This window comes from Gymnoscopelus braueri (genome assembly GCF_963280865.1).
Source record: "Gymnoscopelus braueri genome assembly, chromosome: 12".
NCBI classification, from domain to species: domain Eukaryota; kingdom Metazoa; phylum Chordata; class Actinopteri; order Myctophiformes; family Myctophidae; genus Gymnoscopelus; species Gymnoscopelus braueri.
Genome location: NC_137614.1, coordinates 49,061,604 through 49,080,693, shown reverse-complemented (window position 1 = coordinate 49,080,693; position 19,090 = coordinate 49,061,604). Strand labels below are relative to the sequence as shown.

Below are 19,090 nucleotides of genomic sequence, written 5' to 3'. Positions count from 1 at the left end.
GATGCCAATACTTTTGTACTTTTAATCAAGTACGGTTTCAGCACAGGCCTTTTACTTGTAACAGAGTATTTTTATATTGTGGTATTGCTACTTTCACTTAAGTAAAATATCTGAGTACTTCTTCCACCACTGGGTAAAGTCCCTGTGACATACTTTCTTTTGTGTGATCAAATATTTGTATTTTTATATTACCATAAACAGGTAGATCACAAGCACATATGAAGCCATAATCAGGGAACCAGATCCATGAAATAATAGTAATAACAACAACAATAGTAATAAATAAAATAAATAAATAATATTAAAAAAATGAAAAGGACAATAAGTACTCAAATGAATAACCACCAGCAACTAATAATAAAACAAACAAAAAAGTACAGAAAAAGACAAGTACATGGCCTACAGTATAGTCAAGACAGAATCAATACTATATATATATATATATATATATATATATATATATATATATATATATATATATATATATATATATATATATATATATATATATATATATATATATATATATATATATATATATATATATGCGAAGTAGAGATTATAGTTTTGACTAGGCTAAAAACTAGTTTTTACTACGAAAACAGGAGATTGGCTCCTGACCTGTGGGCCACAAGGCTCTGGAACCTTTGGTTCGCAAGGCTACTTTTGAAGGCTTATAGTGTGCATTAGACCATTGGTTCTCAAAGTGGGGTCCGGGGACCCCCAGGGGTCCGTGGGGGGGTTCCAGGGGGTCCCCAGCAAAATGTGTTAATGTAGCATCACAATAATTTTAACCACTTTAACCTTTTATACTTTGGCTATTCAAAAATAGCAGATATACAAGCGCATAGCACGGCACCGAGTGCCGTGCTATGAGCTTGTAGATCTGCTATTTTTGAAAAATCGTGAAAATGTGTGCAAACCTTTTGAATATATATATATTTTTAAGCAAACATTTTTAACTCAAATCTTTGCTAGTGGGGGGTCTCTGGAACAACATATTTTGAGATGGGGGTCCGCGGCCAAATACATGTCATTTTGGGGGTCCTTGACATGAAAAAGTTTGAGAACCACTGCATTAGACTAACCATGATTTCTCTCATAGCGGAATTCTGATGGAATGTCTGATGGAATTTCTAATCTCATCTATTGTCTTTTTTTTCCTCTCTCAGCTGATAATGGTCTGAACCCCACATGGCCCAGGAAGAGGTTCAGCTTCACCGTGTTGAACTCTGCCTTTGCCTTCCTGCGCTTCGGGGTGTATGAGATCGACATGTTCAGCGACCAGAACTTCTTGGCTCAAGCCACGTTCCCCATCAACAGCCTCAAGACAGGTAAGGGTGCAACATTTAAACCAACTAGTCCATTTCATTCATTATAGTCAATTATCAATTTCATTCAAAAGTAATCGGCTAAGAAAATAGCCTGAGCTTGTAGATAGGTTTTTTCGGTTATTATTTTAACCCATTAAGACCTGAGGACGATTCTAAAAATGTTTTCTAAATCCAAACAGTTTTTAAAAAAATATATAAAGAATATTTTTTCATGATTTTTCGAAAATAGCAGATCTACAAGCTCATAGCGTGGTCGTAGCTATTTCATAAAAGCAAAGGTTAAAGCCTCAATCTGTGATTTCTTCACCCGGTTGGCAGTATGTAGAACAGCAGGAACAATCATCCTATAATTCTACAAACCTCTGTCTGTCTGTAGTGCGTGGTGTCATGTGACTCGAGCAATTGCTCTGAATTTGCACACAGCCATTGACCATTACCATCTGAACTTAACTGCGAAGCCCGTTTCTCAATTTCATCAAATCTCAGCTTATTATTAGCGTTTGTGTGTCAAACAATAGGAGCTAACGTTGCCAGGTTTTGCGCGAGAAACAAGCAGCAAGGTCTATGAAAACAATAACCCCACGTTTGCAACTACTTTCGCCTGCGCCCTTCACCGGCTATGGTCTAGTATTACTAAAGCATCATCATTTTGCATATTGTGTAAACTGTTTAGGAAACAGCGCACACAGCATGAAAGACTCCTTTCATGCTGTTTCACAAATCACACATTAGGACTTGGCCATACAGCATTTTTTTGTCGTGACATTTTATTTTGCTTTAATCCATGTATACAAATTAACATTGCTGTGTACAAAATGAGCATTTGACACCAGTGGTGGAAAAAGTACTCACATTCTATACTTAAGTAAAAGTATCAATACTGCAATACTTTGTTAGAAGTAAAAGTCTAGATTTCAAAATATACTTGTAGAAAATACTCATTATGCAGAAATTATCCCATTTCACAAGTTCTGGTCTACAAGCTACAAGCTCACAATGCGTCTCATTGCAACTCATTGTGTGCTTGTAGATCGGCTATTTTCAAATGGCTGAAATGTATAGTATAGGGCTGAGGTGGTTAATGTATGTTTTGTCATAATAATACAAATCTAAGTAACTAGTAACTAAAGTTTTCAAATATTTATAGTGGAGTAAAAGTATAACATTTGCCTCTGAGATGTAGTGGAGTAGAAGTAAAAGTACTGAAAATTGGAAATACTCCAGTAAAGTAAAAAAATACCTCAAAATTGTAGTTAAGTACAGTGCTTGAGTAAATGTACCTAGTTGCTTTACACCGCTGTTGGACACAGCAACTGTATCATACTGTATGTACTGTATATGCAGCGCAACTGACGTCAGTAGGCTACTTGAATGCACCGACCGAAGCCAACCGCCTCATTGGGGACAGAGGCTACGAGGTGAACAACAGTCAGTCTGTCTTTGTGGAAATGTTTTCCACTGCCTTGTAGTTTCCTGCAAGTCTCTTTATCAGCTACGGTTTCAGAGCAAAGCTTTTCGTTCAGTTTAAAAGCCACGCCATTAATAATTAAAGTGAAACTTCAATGGGGTTTAACCGGACTTAACTCAAGGGTCCTGCCGCCCGCATAAAGTCCGTCGCAAGTCCGATCCTACTGATCCGGGATGTTGCGTTCATACATACAGCCCCTCCGTTTGAACTGTGGAAAGCTTCCATAGTACAGCGCATGTCTGAAAGTGGCCTGTGTGTGTGTGTGTGTGTGTGTGTGTGTGTGTGTGTGTGTGTGTGTGTGTGTGTGTGTGTGTGTGTGTGTGTGTGTGTGTGTGTGTGTGTGTGTGTGTGTGTGTGTGTGTGTGTGTGTGTGTGTGTGTGTGTGTGTGTGTGTGTGTGTGTGTGTGTGTGTGTGTGTGTGTGTGCGTGCTGTGGTGTCATCAGGTTACAGGTCGGTGCCCCTGAAGAACAGCTACAATGAGGATCTGGAGCTGGCGTCTCTGCTGGTGCACATGGACATCGTCCGGGGCAGGGTGAGTCAGAGGGCCATGTGTCACATACAGTATTACTAGGGGTGTGCCCATATATCGTCCCGCTATATATCGCGATACGTTTTCGTGACGATATGTATCGTTTTGGTGAAAGAAATTAATAATTTTCCCCCCCCAAAAAATTGCAATATTAATAATGCAAAAACAGAAGTATTTGTTTGCATTTGCTTTTTTTACCCCCATATATTTTCATAATAAAAAAGTGCCATATATCGTATCTTATCGATATTGTGAGCCCAATATAGTGTATCGTGAAATTAGTGTATCGGCACACCCCTAAGTATTACAATGCAGCACTTGTAGAATTCATCCATGTGTTATAATTAAGTAATTGATGGATACATTTTCTTCTTTTTTTTGTTAAAATTGTTATAGGCAAATGACTTTTTTAACATTTCTGTTTAAAAAAAAGAAAAAGAAAAGTGAAAATGGCAGATCTACAAGCTCCTTACTCTCACGGTGTGACGCAGTGTTGTGAGCTTGTAGATCTGCTAAAAAAGTGAAAGCGTACAGTAGGGTTGAAGGGTTTTGTATTGATCAGTCTTCTAGCTTTTTCCCCCCAATCCAACCATAACGTTTCTGTCGGGTGGAAACCTCATATGTCCAAAACCGTGACTCTTCGCGATTCAAATAAAAAAAACAGCAAAAGTAGCAGATCCACAAGCTCGAAACGCGCCACTTCGTGCCGCGTTTCGAGCCGCGTTTCGAGCTTGTAGATCTGCAAATTTTTATACTTTTGTGTGACGCTGTAGTATGATCAAGTAGGACGTTGATTTAAGAAAAGAAAACACAAAAAGTTAGAATATGGAGGTTTCTGCCCCGACAGCGACCGCTTTTTTCCTCGTCTCTCACTGATGATGACCTCATCGCTGTCCCCTCCCTCCCAGTGTTGATTTCGTCGACTAAAACTATGACGAAAAATGTTTGTCGACTAGCTTTCTTCACTGACTAAATAAAAACTAAGCTATGACGACTAAAACTAAGACTAAATATATTGACAATTTTGTCAACAAATAAAAACTAGACTAAAATGTTAGAGAGGGACTAGTGGAGAAGTAGAAATAAGACAATCCAGTAGTAGGATCCAGTAGAACTAAGAAAAGTCATTTTATGATCGGTTGCGCTCGGGTATTGCTCTCTGAAAATTGCAGATCTGCAAGCTCGCAACGCGTCGCAGCACGGCGCGTTGTGAGCTTGTAGATCGGCTATTTTCAGCATGCAACCAAGTGTAAAATCAGCCATTACGACGCCATCAAGGCACCGCCACAATACATGTTAGTCGACTAAATCAACTGTAGATTTAGTCGACTATAATCTTATGATATTTTTTTTTCAACAATATGTTTATTTATTTTCTTTTACACACATTACAACAACTTATAATATAATAAATAATAAACAGAAAACAGAAATGAACTTTTACATAAAATTATACAAGATAATTATTGAAATGACAAAAAACAAAAACAGAAACAAAGACAAAAGAAAAACATACATAGGCATCAACACTACTCCTCTCCAGATTCTTCCATTAAATGTGGCAGATTATTATTTTCCATGTATTGAATAAAGCAACCCCACACCTCCTGAAACATCTCTTGTTTGTCCTTAAGTATGTATGTGATTTTTTCTAGAGGTAGGCATAAAGACAATTCCCTGAACCACTGTGCAATACTTGGTCTGTCCGGCCTCTTCCAGGTCAATGCAATTACTCTTTTAGCTTGTAAGAGACAAATGTCTATGAATATTCTATCACTACGCCTAATTCTTTGTCCAACTGGATAGAGGCCTAGCAGGAAGAACTTAGGTTCTGGTACAATGTTAATTGAAAGTATCGCTTGTATTTCCTGCCCAAATCTTATGATATTTAGTCGACTAAAACTAGACAAAAACTAAAACATTTCAGATGACTAAAATATGACTAAAACCAAATGGAATTCTATTCAAAAGACTGACTAAAACTAAATCAAACTTTTGGGTCAAAATGAACACTGCTCCCTCCTCCTCCCTCTTGTCAGCAGGATGAAAACGGCGAGTGCCCGTTCCTGAGCAGCGCCTCCTCCTCCTCCTCCTTGTCCCTGGTCTCCTCCTCCTCCGCCGCCACCACCCAGGCTGCGGCGGCGGCGGGGCGCAGCCCCGGGGGGGAGCGCCTGGGGGAGTCGGGGGGCTCCACCACGTCGTTGGTGACGTCCTCCCCCCCCCAGTCCTCCCAGCCCCCCGCGGCGCTGTCCACTCAGGCCACGGCCGCCTACCGGAGCAGCGGCGGCGGCGGCGGCGGCGGCGGCAGCAGCAGGGAGGGCTCGTTCGAGGCCCGCTACCAGTCGCCGCTGGACGACTTCCGGGTGTCGCAGGAGGCCCTGCTGGACCACATGGACCCGCAGAACAGGAGGTGTGTGTAATGATGATAATAATAATAATAAGGGCAACAACACATACTCATCACCAGTGGTGGAAAGTAACTAAGTACATTTACTTAAGTACTGTACTTAAGTACAATTTTGAGGTATTTGTACTTTACTTGAGTATTTCCAATTTCCAATACTTTTACTTCTACTCCACTACATCTCAGAGGCAAATATTGTACTTTAACTGCACTACAATTATTTGAGAACATTAGTTACTAGTTACTTTTCAGATATAAATGATTATATTATGAAACATACATTAACCACTTTAGCCCTGTTTTATACATAGGCTATTTGAAAATAGCCGATCTACAAGCTCACAACGCGTCGCGAAGCGACGCGTTGTGAGCTTGTAGATCTGCTATTTTCAAACATTTTAGTACTTTTACTTTTGGTATTTTAAGTACATTTTGATGCCAATACTTTTGTACTTTTACTCAAGTAAATTTTTAATTCTGGACTTTTACTTGTAACAGAGTATTTTTATTTTGCAGTATTGGTACTTTTACTTAAGTAAAGAATTTGAGTACTTTTTCCACCACTGCTCATCACCAAGGCGTTGTGTTATTGTTACGCATTGGATAAAAGTTTATATTTTAGATTCCAAAATGATATGTGTTTGGCCACGGACCCCCATCTCAAAATATTTGGTGCCAGGGACTAGGGCTTTCACCACTAGAGATTTTTACTTGTTGACTAATTTGACCCAGTGGTAAAAAAAAAAAAGCAGCACAGCAGCGTCTCCAAGGATCCTCAAAAGGGGGTTATTGACCAATAATAGGCTATTATTCGGCATACTTTTGACACCCTTTTGATACAAAATAAAGGCAGGAGGATAATAATAATAATAATGGGCCATTACTATGGCACTAAAACAATGGAAAAAAAATTAAATAATATTCGACTAGTACCAACAAGGTCGACTAGTGGTTATACTAGTCGACTAGTTGGTGAAAGCCCTACCAGGGACCCCCAGAAGCAAAGATTTGACTTTAAAGTGTTTGCTTAAAATGCCAATGTCTATGCTTCCTTTCCTTAAGTGTACATCAATGCAGACTTGGCCTGAGGGAATTACCCACAATTCATAGCGTTGTAACATTAAATACGGGGGATACCAGGTGAATCCTCCGAACATCAGTAATTAATGCAAATTAGTCTTAATTAATGCAAAAATGTTTCGATTTTTTTCAAAAAACTGTTAGGATTTACAAAAAAATAAATTAAGAATCGCCTCAGGTCTTAATGGGTTAAAAAAAAGTCAAAAATAGCAGATGTGAGCTTGTAGATCTGCTGTTTTTGAATGGCCTCAATATAAATAGATAAACTGGTTAAAATGATTGTGATGCTATATTAACTACTTTTGTTGGGGACCCCCTGAAAACCCCCCCAGAAACCCCCTCGGGCTCCCTGGACCCCACTTTGAGAACCACTGGTTTAAGATCCGGATCCATAGATCCAGTCCGGGTCTATGGTCTCCTTCCTGAATGGACATCATGGCAAAAACGCCTCCAACAGCTGGTAAAAACAATGGGTGCGTTTGATGACGACGTGCATCAGACGCTTCCATTGTGTCATCAGGACCCTTTTGGGTGAGAACAGGGGCCGGTGGGTGAGAATAGGGGCCGGTGGGTGGGGTTCGGGATTTCAGGTTTCAGGATTCAAATGTTGGTTTCCACCCCAACAGAGACGAGATGCTAGGTTCATTGTTTACCTGGTATCCTATAGTTTCAATGTAGGCTACATATTGTTATTTTGACAGTATATATTCTTTGGACTGATTCATGGTTTACCTGTGGTCCTAGTTTACTGAGGCACTACACCGTCTCTGCAATTGATGTATGTGTTTACCAAATGGACCCACCATTTGTACACTCTCAGAGTTACGGGGGTCGTTGGAATTGTGTTTTGAGAACCACTGCTACCTGTGTGTTAAAGTGTAAGACCTTCTGACCAACACAAGATTCTTAGTTTGTTTTTTTTCCTGTCTTTTGTCTCCACCCTATAGGATGATGAGTAGGACCCGGGTGGGCGGAGAGAACCGCGTGTAAAAGGGTTTATTTGGACCAATCAGGGCGGCTGCGTTTCTACAGCAGCCCCCCCCCCTCCCCACCCACATCCCCTCCTCCTCCCCAAACCCCCCCCCCCCCCCCAACGTACCGATGATGTCACTGACTGCTGTGAACACTTGTTTCCATGGAAACTCCCCACACCACCACCACCACTTTTGGCCTACATTTCAGGCAGCTGTCACCGCCCCCTTGCTCCCCCCCCCCCCCCCCTCTACCATCGTCCTCCCAAGAGAAGAGGAGGCGTCGAGGAGGTAACAAACACCGTTTCTCAATGGACACACCTTTACATGTCTGTAACATAGAGAAGTGTACAAATGGAAAACCTATTTAGTTTTTTTGGGGGGAGGACCCCCAATCTACACAGTTAAAATCCTCAGTGATCATTTTACTCTGGGAGAGAAATGGAACCAAATTACAGAACTTTTTCCGGTCAAGGAACCCCGAAATTGATATGTATTTGGCCCGCCGACACCCCTTCTGAAAAGGTATTGTGCCAGGGATCCCCATAAGAGACGATTTGTGTTAAAAAAAACAACAACCTCAAAGATAATTCAAAATCTGTGAGCTTGTGGATCTGCTATTTTTGAACATTTTAGAAAAATCTCGAAAATCCTCGACATGAAAAAGACCCACTGCGTTGGGGTCCATTTGGTTCAATTTGCGCACTCTCAGAGTTACAGACCGTTCCCAAACGGTTTCCATTTGGGACCCCCTTGGTGGTCCCCCAGACCCGACGTTGAGAAACGGTGGTCGCTAGGAGCGGGGAGGGGGTGTGTGTGTGTGTGTGTATGTGTGTGCATGTGTGTGCATAGATATAGAAACCTAGATACCTCATTGGCCTCTGCAGTTCGTTGGACCGACCTGTTTCGTATGGTGGCTGCCATATTTCCGGGGGGGGGGTACAGGCACTGGCCAATCACAGCGTGTTGACTACTGGCCAATCACAGCGCGTCTTTTCCAGGACATGTCAGAATCTAGTTGTCCCGCCCCCACCTGCCTCTGATTGGCCTACTGAACGCCCCCTTCTGTGACGCGCGCGGAAATTTCCAGCTGCCCCCCAAGGAAGCGGAAACGCGTCCGCCATACAGACGCTTCAGAGCCAGAGGAGGCGTCTACCTTTATGTCTATGTGTGTGTGTGTGTGTGTGTGTGTGTGTGTGTGTGTGTGTGTGTGTGTGTGTGTGTGTGTGTGTGTCAGGGGAGCGAGCGAGAGGAGGAAAGCTGCCTGTGGTGGACAGGAAGGAGAGAAACGGACAAAAACTACAGGAGGAGAAGAAGAAGGCTGGTGGTCTACCCTGCCGGAGGGGGGGGGGGGGTTATTTTCCTCAGTTGTGTGTGTGTGTGTGTGGGGGTTTATTCTTTTTGTTTTGTTTTTCCTGAGATGAGCGCAACAGTTAGTTTTTGGAGGACGAGAGAGAGAGAGAGCTGTAAAAAAAGCTACTAAAAAGACAACAAAAAAGGTGACCAGTTTGAAACTGTTTTCCAAGTTAAAGGTGTTTTTTTGTCTCCCCCCTCTTCCTCCTCCTCCTCCAACTCCTCTCTCACTCTTCAACGTATATGAATATATATATAGTTATATATTTATTATTCCTGCTGTGCTGTTTGGTTTCAGAGAACAGCCCAAGCAGCCCCACAACCTGCTCTCAAAGAGCTCTTTTTGGTCTCCCGTGCTTTTTAATTATTATTATGTTTTTATTTAAACTCTGAAAACATTCATAATGTGATTTTGTTCTGTCTTTTTTTTCTTCAAATTTTTTTTTTCATTTTCTTTTTGTCTTACATGTATTATGTGTAAAACACGAGGGCTCTCTATGGCAGTGTTTTTTAACGTGTTGCTCCACGTGCGCTTTGTGGAGGAACGTCTGTGTCCGTTCAACACACACACACACACACACACACACACACACACACACACACACACACACACACACACACACACACACACACACCTTAGTGATTTGTTTTTAATTTAACCACATGAACCCTAGCATCTCTCTTCTGGGCATCATGTCATAATAGGCAAACATTTAAAAGGCGAAAAGAAAGCAAACCAAAAATGTGAATAATCCGAACATTGCAGCACGTTGTGAGCTTGTAGATTGGCTATTTTTTGGACAAGAGATTTTGTGTGTGTGTGTGGGGGCGGTGCGAAGTACAGAGCCCTGAGGGACCCCGGTCAACGAACCATCTGTGGTTTACGTCACTGGTTCCCAAACACTGGGTCGGGACCCATTTGTGGGTCGGGAGTAAACATCACCTTATTTTTGGTTTCCTACGTTTTGTTTTGAATTATTTCAAAAAAATACAAATAAAAAATCTAAAATTCCAAAAACTTTTTTTTTCATGAATTAAAGACATTCAATGATTTTACAAAATAATTTCATAAATTCATAAAATAAATCAAAGAAAATATCAAAAACAATGCTTAAGAAGCAGTGGAAAATAGCTGATCTACAAGCTCACGGTTGTGAGCTTGTAGATCTGATATTGTCACCAGTTTGGGTCCTGGGGAGAGACATCAAATTTCTCTTTTGGGTCCTGAGCTAAAAAAAGCTTTGGGAACCAGTGGTTAATAGACATCAGGAGAAAGTAGTTGCCTGTTTGTCTTGGAAGCAGCCGGAGAGCAGGGCAGCCTGACATGCCACGTGCACACACACACACACACACACACACACACTCACACTCACACTCACACTCACACACTCACTGTCAGATGAACTTTTGTTTTCTCTACATGGGTCACTTACATTCCAAAAACTGGACCTCATTCCGTTCTTTGCCCTCCCTCCCTCCCTCCCTCCCTCCCTCCCTCCCTCGCAGGTGCTTTTACCAGACTTTACCCGACACATACTTAATCGTAACGACGACAGTGTCACGGTGTCCCGTTCATAGGCGATCTACAAGCTCACACAACGTGCCGCGGACGCGAAAGCGTTGTGAGCTTGTACATTGGCTATTTTCAGTGGTTCTCAAAATTTTTCATGTCAAGGACCCCCAAAATGATATATATATTTGGCTGCGGACCCCCCTCCCATCTCAAAAATATTTTGTGCGAGGGATTTAAAAAAAATATTAGATCTACAAGCTAGTGCCGCGCTATGAGCTTGTAGATCTGCTATTTTTGAATAGCTAAAGTGCTAAAGCTATTTTTGCTAGCTAAATAGCTAAAGTGGTTAAAATGATTGTGACGCTATACATTAACACTTTTTCCTGGGGACCCCCTGGTACCCCCCCCCCCCCCCCCCCTCCCCCCCAAGTACCCCTGGGGGTCCCCGGACACCACTTTGAGAACCATATGTGCTATTTTCAAGATTTGAAATCCTGAAAAGTAGCACAGTTTTTGGACACATGAGGTTTCCACCCTCACAGAGACGATGTACTGTAGGGTTTTTAACCCATTAATACCTGGAACGCATCTGTGTCACTTTTAGATTTCTTTAGGCTATTAAAAAATAGCAGATATACAAGCTCATAGCGCGGCACCGAGTGCCGCGCTACGAGCTTGTAGATCTGCTATTTTTGAAAAATCGTGAAAATTAATTTTTTACATTTTTTTCCGAAAAACTGTTAGGATTTAGAAAATGTTTAGAAGCGGCCTCAGGTCTTAATGGGTTAAGTGCCAGATTTACACTTGGTTGTATAGTGAGTTATACAACTCAGTATAAATCAGAGCTTTTTGGTCCACACTGTGTGAAGCAAGTCCTCTCTCTGTCTCTCTGGGAAAAGTTACGGTGAACGGCAATGTTTTATGTCTTAACTGTCGTCTGGCTTTTATTGTGGAATCTTTGCCCGTATATAAATCTACCCTCGGCGTTTACAAGGGTTGGACGAAGCAGCTGTTTAAAACTGTCTTTTTGTTTTGTTTTTTGTTTTATTTATTCAAAGCGTAATGAAACTTCTTTCGGATCGCCATCGGAAGAAGTGTTTATTTTTTAGAGGGCTGGGCTACTGTATCGATGATGTCGATATCGTGTTGTGAGGCTAAGATATCGTTTGGGATTTTGAATATCGTAATTATCCGTGATACGGCTCGAGTGTTGTCTTTTCCTGGTTGTAATTACTTAAAGGGATAGTTCACCCCCAAAATGACTTTTTTTCTATCGATTAGTCACCCCATGAAGACTTGAATTCGTGGAGATTTTTTTGTTTTTGTCGCATTCCTAAGCCAATAATTTGATGACCGGCAGAGACTCAAAGTGTCAACTTTGAGTCTCCTACTGGAGACATTAGCATCTTTCCGCCGCTCATCAAATTATTGGCTTAGGAATGCGACAAAAACAAAAAAATCTGAATTCAAGGCTTCATGGGGTGTTTAATAAATAGAAAATAAGTAATTGTTTGGGTGAACTATCCCTTTTAAGCTCTATCTACAATCTCACAACATGACGATGGTGTATTGTGAACTATTAGATCAGCTATTTGTGGTATTTTCGAGGATTCTTTGAAAGATTACAAGAATTTATATAATTGTCACGATGCGATATTATTCATCACAATCGATATTGAGGTATATTTGGTCAAAATATATATTTGTTTTTGTCCATACGGCCTAGCCCTAATTTTGTGTCAAAGGTCTTTTTTTTAAAGCAATCACAGCTCCCTTACGGAGTTATTTTAATGAGTTGAACATGATTATGACTATTCCCAAAACAGCCTCAAGCCATATGATGATGATAAGACTGATGGTGACCACTGTTCACGTTATCTCATTAGATTTGAAGTCAGTGGCTGTTTGGAAACATGCGTGTTTGAAGAATCTTAACAGATTGTCTGTTAAAAAAGATATTTTCACAGTCTTCAGCAAAGGCCCTCCTAACATGTCATGGCTTTGTGTTTTTTCTTTGTTTTCATTGTTATGTTCTTTTTTTTGGTTATGGGTCTCTTTGTGTGTGTGTGTGCAAATTATGAATATAGCCTAAAAAGAGAGGGACGAGTAACCAAATTGAATACAGTATTGTCAACAACAGTGACCAAATAGAATGGTTTGGAATTGCCAGTACCTGGCATAAAGACAAAATTATTCAGTATAGCTTTAGCTTTTTTTGTGTTTTAACCTTTTTTTTTAATGCACCACCAAGTCTTTTAAAGGGGCCAATTTTGTGTTTGTTGTGTGCCACAGTATTCTGGGGAGGTTAGTAGCAGAAAGTACCAAGTTTCCACGTGCCAGAGCATGTGACAAACCGCTAACTACAAGCTAACAGTGGATGAATTACTATTCTTTATGAACTGAGAAAAATCTGAGATTTTGTACATAAACTGGAAGAGGTCTACTCTGTAATTGAATGTCTTTCTTTTGGCCTTTGACAGTCAGCGTCGCTGGCCATTCTTCACGTGGTATTCTCATTAGAGCCCTAGCGATGCCTGATTTTGGGGGTTGTCCTAAAAACCACAGGTGACCGATGTTTGGGAACCAATATTTTTTTGGGAACCATTTTATTTAATTTTAACCACCTTCAAAAATAGCTAGCTATAAGCTCACGTGTTGCACTGTGACACGTGAGCTTGTAGATAGTCTATTTTTTGAACATTTTGCCTATACAACGTGCCCAAAATACTGTTTGATATGGTAAAAAGTAATCGGGACATATTGGCTGCATAATTGCTGAAACCGATGTGGTCAAAAAAGGTCAAACAATGAACGATATATCGGCCAAACCAGTAGATCGACCGGGCTCTAATAATCATACTGACATTTACTCATGTACTGTATGTCGTTCTTGAAATTCAAGATGTCTCCTGATATGAAATCAAGAGTTATGGACGATAACTGCCTTTTAAAAACTTTGGTTCCTAGGAGTTAGGCTGCATTTCACTCCTGATAATAATCAGTTCTTAAGGCCATATTATTGGTAGAGATACTATGGGGCTGAATCTGTACCTTTTGAGGGGATGCCATACCAAGCTTTGTTAATCGATGGTGTTGTCTTTTCCAATCTCTCACACATTGGAAACAGTGTTTTTGTTGTTTTCTCATAGCTTATATATAAGTTGTCAATTTGTTATTGACCCTGTAATGTCGACTCAGTATTTCCTCACTCTGTAATGTTTCTAACGAATCGAGACGCTCCTAAAGCCATATGATAACAGTATATAATATGAAACGGTGTAGATTAAAAGGCAGGGACACACACTGGAGACTTGCAGGTCTCACTGTACTTCTGTTTTACGGAGAAAAGAAAACTTGTGTTTTGATTTGTACCCGCAAGTCATTGCTTTGGTAAACAACTCATCAACTAAGGTTATGAAGCGTTAGTTAATAGTTAATTAGGCGTAAATAATGTCAATAGGCATCTTATAAGGAGTTATAAGGGCTCTGTCAGGGAAGGGGCGAGAGGCATGTACCTATTAGTCCACAGCATTCATTATTCAGTTATGTCAAGTCTTGAATAGGGTTATATATATATATATATACCTCACTGGTTCTTAAAGTGAGGTACAGGGACCCTCTGGGTAACTTGAGGGGGTTAAAAATGGACCCTTGAAGGTCCATTTGGTTCCATTTGTACAGTCATGGTGGTCCTTGAAATTAAAACGGTTGAGAACCACTGGTATAGTAATTGTATAGCACAGTGGTTCTCACACGTTTTCATGTCGAGGACCCCCAAAATGATATGTATTTGGCCGCGGACCCCCATCTGAAAATATTTTGTTCCAGGGACCCCCAGAAGCAAAGATTTTAGTAAAAAAAAATGTTCGCTTTAAAAATATATATATATTCAAAGATTTGTGTACATTAAGATTTTAAAAAAATAGTAGATCTACAAGCTCATAGGGCGGCACCGAGTGCCGCGCTATGAGCTTGTATATCTGCTATTTTTGAATAGCCAAAGTATACAATTATGGTTAAAGTGGTTAAACTGATCGTGACGCTATATTAACTCATTTAGCTGGGGACCCCTGGGCCGGGTCCCCGGACCCCACTTTGAGAACCAATGGTATAGCAGACGTCCACATTACCAGCTCTGACGGTGTCATAAAAACTGGTTCTGGAAACGGTTCCTCCGATTCCCTCGGTTCTGGACCCCAATCCTAGTCTTGAATGGCACCTACCGATCTACGGCACCTCGAGATTATTACCTATGAATTAATGCTCATTACAATGACCTTTAGTAAAAGTTTTTTTATCCCAAAGCTATTATCTCAAATGCATTCTTTTTTTTGGAGGTTCGTTTTCCCTCCTCTCTGATTGGTCAATGAACGGCCCGTTGTCGTGGCGACTCCCGCCCTCCCTCTGATGCTGCGTAGGTAGCTTCCTGCTGCTGACGTCTATACGTGCCTCTTCTTCCTGTGTCTTTAAAGCCAAACTTTATACTCCGGGAGCACCGAAAAGAACAGAGATCTGTTCTTTTTGCCCCGGGGCGACTGGGGCGTATAAATTAGAGCTTTTCCGTACACACACATCACCTTCTGGCCCCCCACAGGGGGGGGCGCTCCAGTGTCATTTGTTTTTATGTTTTTGAAATCTTTCTTTTTCCGTTTTGTTACTACGATGGTCTCATTTAGAAACAACGCCTTTCTGTAACGTGCCTAAGCTATTGAGAAGAAAAGTATTCATTTAATTTTTTTTGCCTTTCATATGAAACATATTCAAGCCTGAAAAATAAAGTACTTATACGACTACGCTTGACTTCTTTTCTTTGCATCTAAACTCCTGTCATTGTTACCTGTGAAGTGCAGAAACGGTCAACTACCATGTTATTGAAGAAGGTGCTATTAAAGTGATATTCTTTGATGAAATCTTTAGTATATATCGTTGCTGTCGCGCAGAAACCTCATCTCCATGTTTTTTTTCGTAAATTAATGGCCTACTTGATCATACTACAGTGTCACACAAAGTATGAGGTTTCCACCCGACAGACGATATTTTGATTAAAGGACAACTTTGGTTTTTTACAACCACGGTTTATGTTTTAGATTGTAATTAAAGTAAATAAGAGATGAGTGTTAAAATTTTAAAATGTACTGCTTTCTATAGTTTGAGCAATTTTTGCGATCTGCGATTCGGTCCGGTGGCTAAATATGTCTTTTTTTACACAATAACTTTATTATTATTTACAGTAGCTCTTCTAGCCCCCAATAACTCACATCTGGCCATCAAAGACCACCGTACCTTTTTTATTGTGTAAAAAGGGCATATTTAGCCACCGGACAGAATGCCCCCGCCCACTGTAAAAGATATTGCAAAAATTGCTAAAACTATAGAAAGCAGTAAATGAAAAAAAAAATAACACATCTTTATTTACTTTAATTACAAGCTAAAATATAAACCTTGGTTGTAAAAAAACAAAGTTGTCCTTTAAGCTGCGATGCAGTTTAGATTTTGACGGCAATTTTAGTCATCTGAAAAGTTTTACTGTTAGTCTAGTTTTAGTTATTTATTATAGATTCTATTTATATTCGACTAAATCTACAGTTGATTTCGCCTTGATGGCGTCATATTGGCTGATTTTACACTTGGTTGCATGCTGAAAATAGTTGTAGATCTGCTATTTTCAGATCGCAACACCTGAGCGCAACCAAGCATAAAATGACTTGTCTTTTAGTTCTACTGGATCTCTTCTTCAATATATTTAGTTTCTCCGTGATAAAAGGTAGTCGACGAACATTTTGTGTCATAGTTTTAGTGGACGAAATCAACACGGCTGTGACTGACGTAATGCGGCACCTTTTGTTCAACTCAGGCCATCTGTATGCATTGCATGCTACAATTTGTCCACCAGAGGGTGCTAGAAGACACTACCACACACACATGCCAAATGGAAAGCATTGAACTTAGCAGCTCAGCTATGCTCACCTCTAGGTTGGTTTTCACTGGGTGTTGGTGGCAATGTGATGTGGTGGTTGGCTTATTTAGAGCTTTGGACTCGAGTTGTGGTAGGAACAGTATTTCATGCACAGTACCAGTGGTGGAAAAAGTAATCAAATATTTTACTTAAGTAAAAGTATCAATACTGCAATGTAGAAGTACTGTTACAAGTAAAAGTCCGGAATTCAAAATGTACTTGAGTAGGTCTCAAATTGTACTTAAAGTACCAAAAGTAAAAGTACAAAAATATTTGAAAATAGCAGATCTACAAGCTCACAACGTGTCGCATCGCGACGCGTTGTGAGCTTGTAGATCGGCTATTTTCAAATAGCCTAGGTATAAAATAGGGCTAAAGTGGTTAATAATGTAATCATTTATATCTGAAAAGTAACTAGTAAGTTTTCAAATAATTGTAGTGGAGTAAAAGTACAATATTTGCCTCTGAGATGTAGTGGAGTAGAAGTAAGAGTATTCACCTGTTTCCTAGGCTGTGTTTTCCACTTCCTGTCGATTTCATTGGATATCATTGGATCAAATCGACAGGAAGTGGAAAACACACAGCCTAGGAATAGACAATTGGAAATACTCCAGTAAAGTAAAAGTACCTCAAACACAGTACTTGAGTAAATGTACGTAGTTACTTTACACCACTGCATAGTACCCAGTCTCACAGAATTCATAGCGTGCTAAAAATATAACCCTCAAATTGAACACTTGCGTAATAAGTAACGCTTTTATGTTTTAGTTTGACGATAACAATAGGTCTGCAGCAACAACAAGCTAAAGTTTGTTACATTGTGTTTTTATTCTGCAAATAACATCTGTAAAAATTATACAACAGGCCTAGGGAATGGGAACTCTGGAGTAAAGTTCAACAATCCTTTTACAGTCAAATTTCATTACATAAGAAAGGTTCCATAAAAACAGAAATAATACGTACAGTCGTAACGTACTGAAGCACTTGATGCTAAAAACAAACAAAGTCAGTCAAATGTGTTCACCTTGGTTTTGCTTTTTCCGTTTAGACACAAACAAACAGGGTGCTTGCCCTCTTTGGGATGACAGACTTTTACACACATTGTCCATATCAAACGAGCACTATTTTACACCCATTACGACCGGGAACGCATCTGTGTCATTTTAAGATTTTTTGGGGCTTTTCAAAAACAGCAGATCTACAAGCTCATAGCGCGGCGCTATGAGCTTGTAGATCTGCATCTGCAGTCATTTTTTGTTTAAAGAAATCGGGAAAATGTGTTAAGATCTTGTGTGTATACATTTTTAACTCAAATATTTGCTTCTGGGGGTCCCTGGAACAAAATATTTTCAGATGGGGGTCCGCGGAAAAATACGTATAATTCTGGGGGTCCTTGACATGAAAAAGTGTAAGAACCAGCAACATTAAAAAAAAAAACTTTTAGGATTTAGAAGACATTTTAAAAATCCCCAGAAGCAATAAGATTTGAGTTACAAATGTTCGCTTTCAAAAATATATATATTCCAAGATTTGCACACATTTTCAAGATTTTTCCAAAATATAGCAGATCTACAAGCTCATAGCGCGGCACCGAGTGTCGCGCTATGAACTTGTATATCTGCTATTTTTTAATAGCCAAAGGAATCTAAAAATGACACACGGATGCGTTCCCGGTCTTAAAGGGTTAATGTCCTCCCCCAACAAAGAGTATGTACAAAGAAACAAACGTAACCATAGTAACCCCAGTGTTCCTATTTTGGGCAAATCTTTTTAAAAAAAAACATATCAAACATTTTCAGAAATAGCGGGAAAAATAGCCGATCTACAAGCTCACAACGCTTTGCGATCGCAATGCGTTGTGAGCTTGTAGATCGGCTATTTTCATTGCACGTCGTCATCAGGCTTTAAGTCTGATTTGTGAATGATCACGTATTAAAAAAAGCATCAGTGCTGCTGTGCCCGTTTTCACGTGATTCCGTACATGAACAGCCTCGCCCCGGCGCATTACAAAGTGAGCTCAGGGCGTGAAATCAAAGTCGACAAGCGCGTTATTGCAGAAAAACCAGGAGGACAAAGCGATACGGAGAGAGATGACCCAAAAGGAAAAAGGGGTTTTTGTTTGTTTTACTTTTTAAGGCCTGGGCAAGCACCCTAGACTGAAGTGGGATGATTCTTGTGCAGTTTCGTGTTTTTTTGTTGTTGTGTGTGTGTCTTACTGCCAAAACGCCTATAAAACCCAGTCTTTTCTCCGTAAAAACAGAACGATCGTCGTGAAGAGTTCGTATTCGGAGAGAGTTTCGGGCGGGTCGATGATATCCGACGTCCAGTTGGGAAGCGTGACGACTTCGAGACGACCTCCCGCCCCGCCGTTATCCTCTCAACATCTGTTGAGCTCTGTCCGAAATCCAGTCTCTGCTCTTCTCCCTCTTTCCTCCACCTCCCACCAAAAGTACCCTCCCCTCCCCTCCCCTCCCTCTCCTC

General features: G+C 40.4%; 1 protein-coding gene across 1 annotated transcript in view; it reads left to right on the top strand.

Moving 5' to 3' along the window:
• Positions 1 to 15,447, top strand: part of plcg1 (phospholipase C, gamma 1) — an 87,661-nt gene extending 72,214 nt beyond the window's left edge. Inside the window, exons 30-33 of the mRNA XM_080443533.1 lie at positions 1,173 to 1,334; positions 3,247 to 3,335; positions 5,375 to 5,742; positions 7,764 to 15,447. Of these exons, the coding sequence (XP_080299659.1) occupies positions 1,173 to 1,334; positions 3,247 to 3,335; positions 5,375 to 5,742; positions 7,764 to 7,806 (662 nt within the window). The 3' untranslated portion in view covers positions 7,807 to 15,447. The remainder of the gene's footprint in view (positions 1 to 1,172; positions 1,335 to 3,246; positions 3,336 to 5,374; positions 5,743 to 7,763) is intronic.
• The last annotated feature ends 3,643 nt before the right edge of the window (positions 15,448 to 19,090 follow it).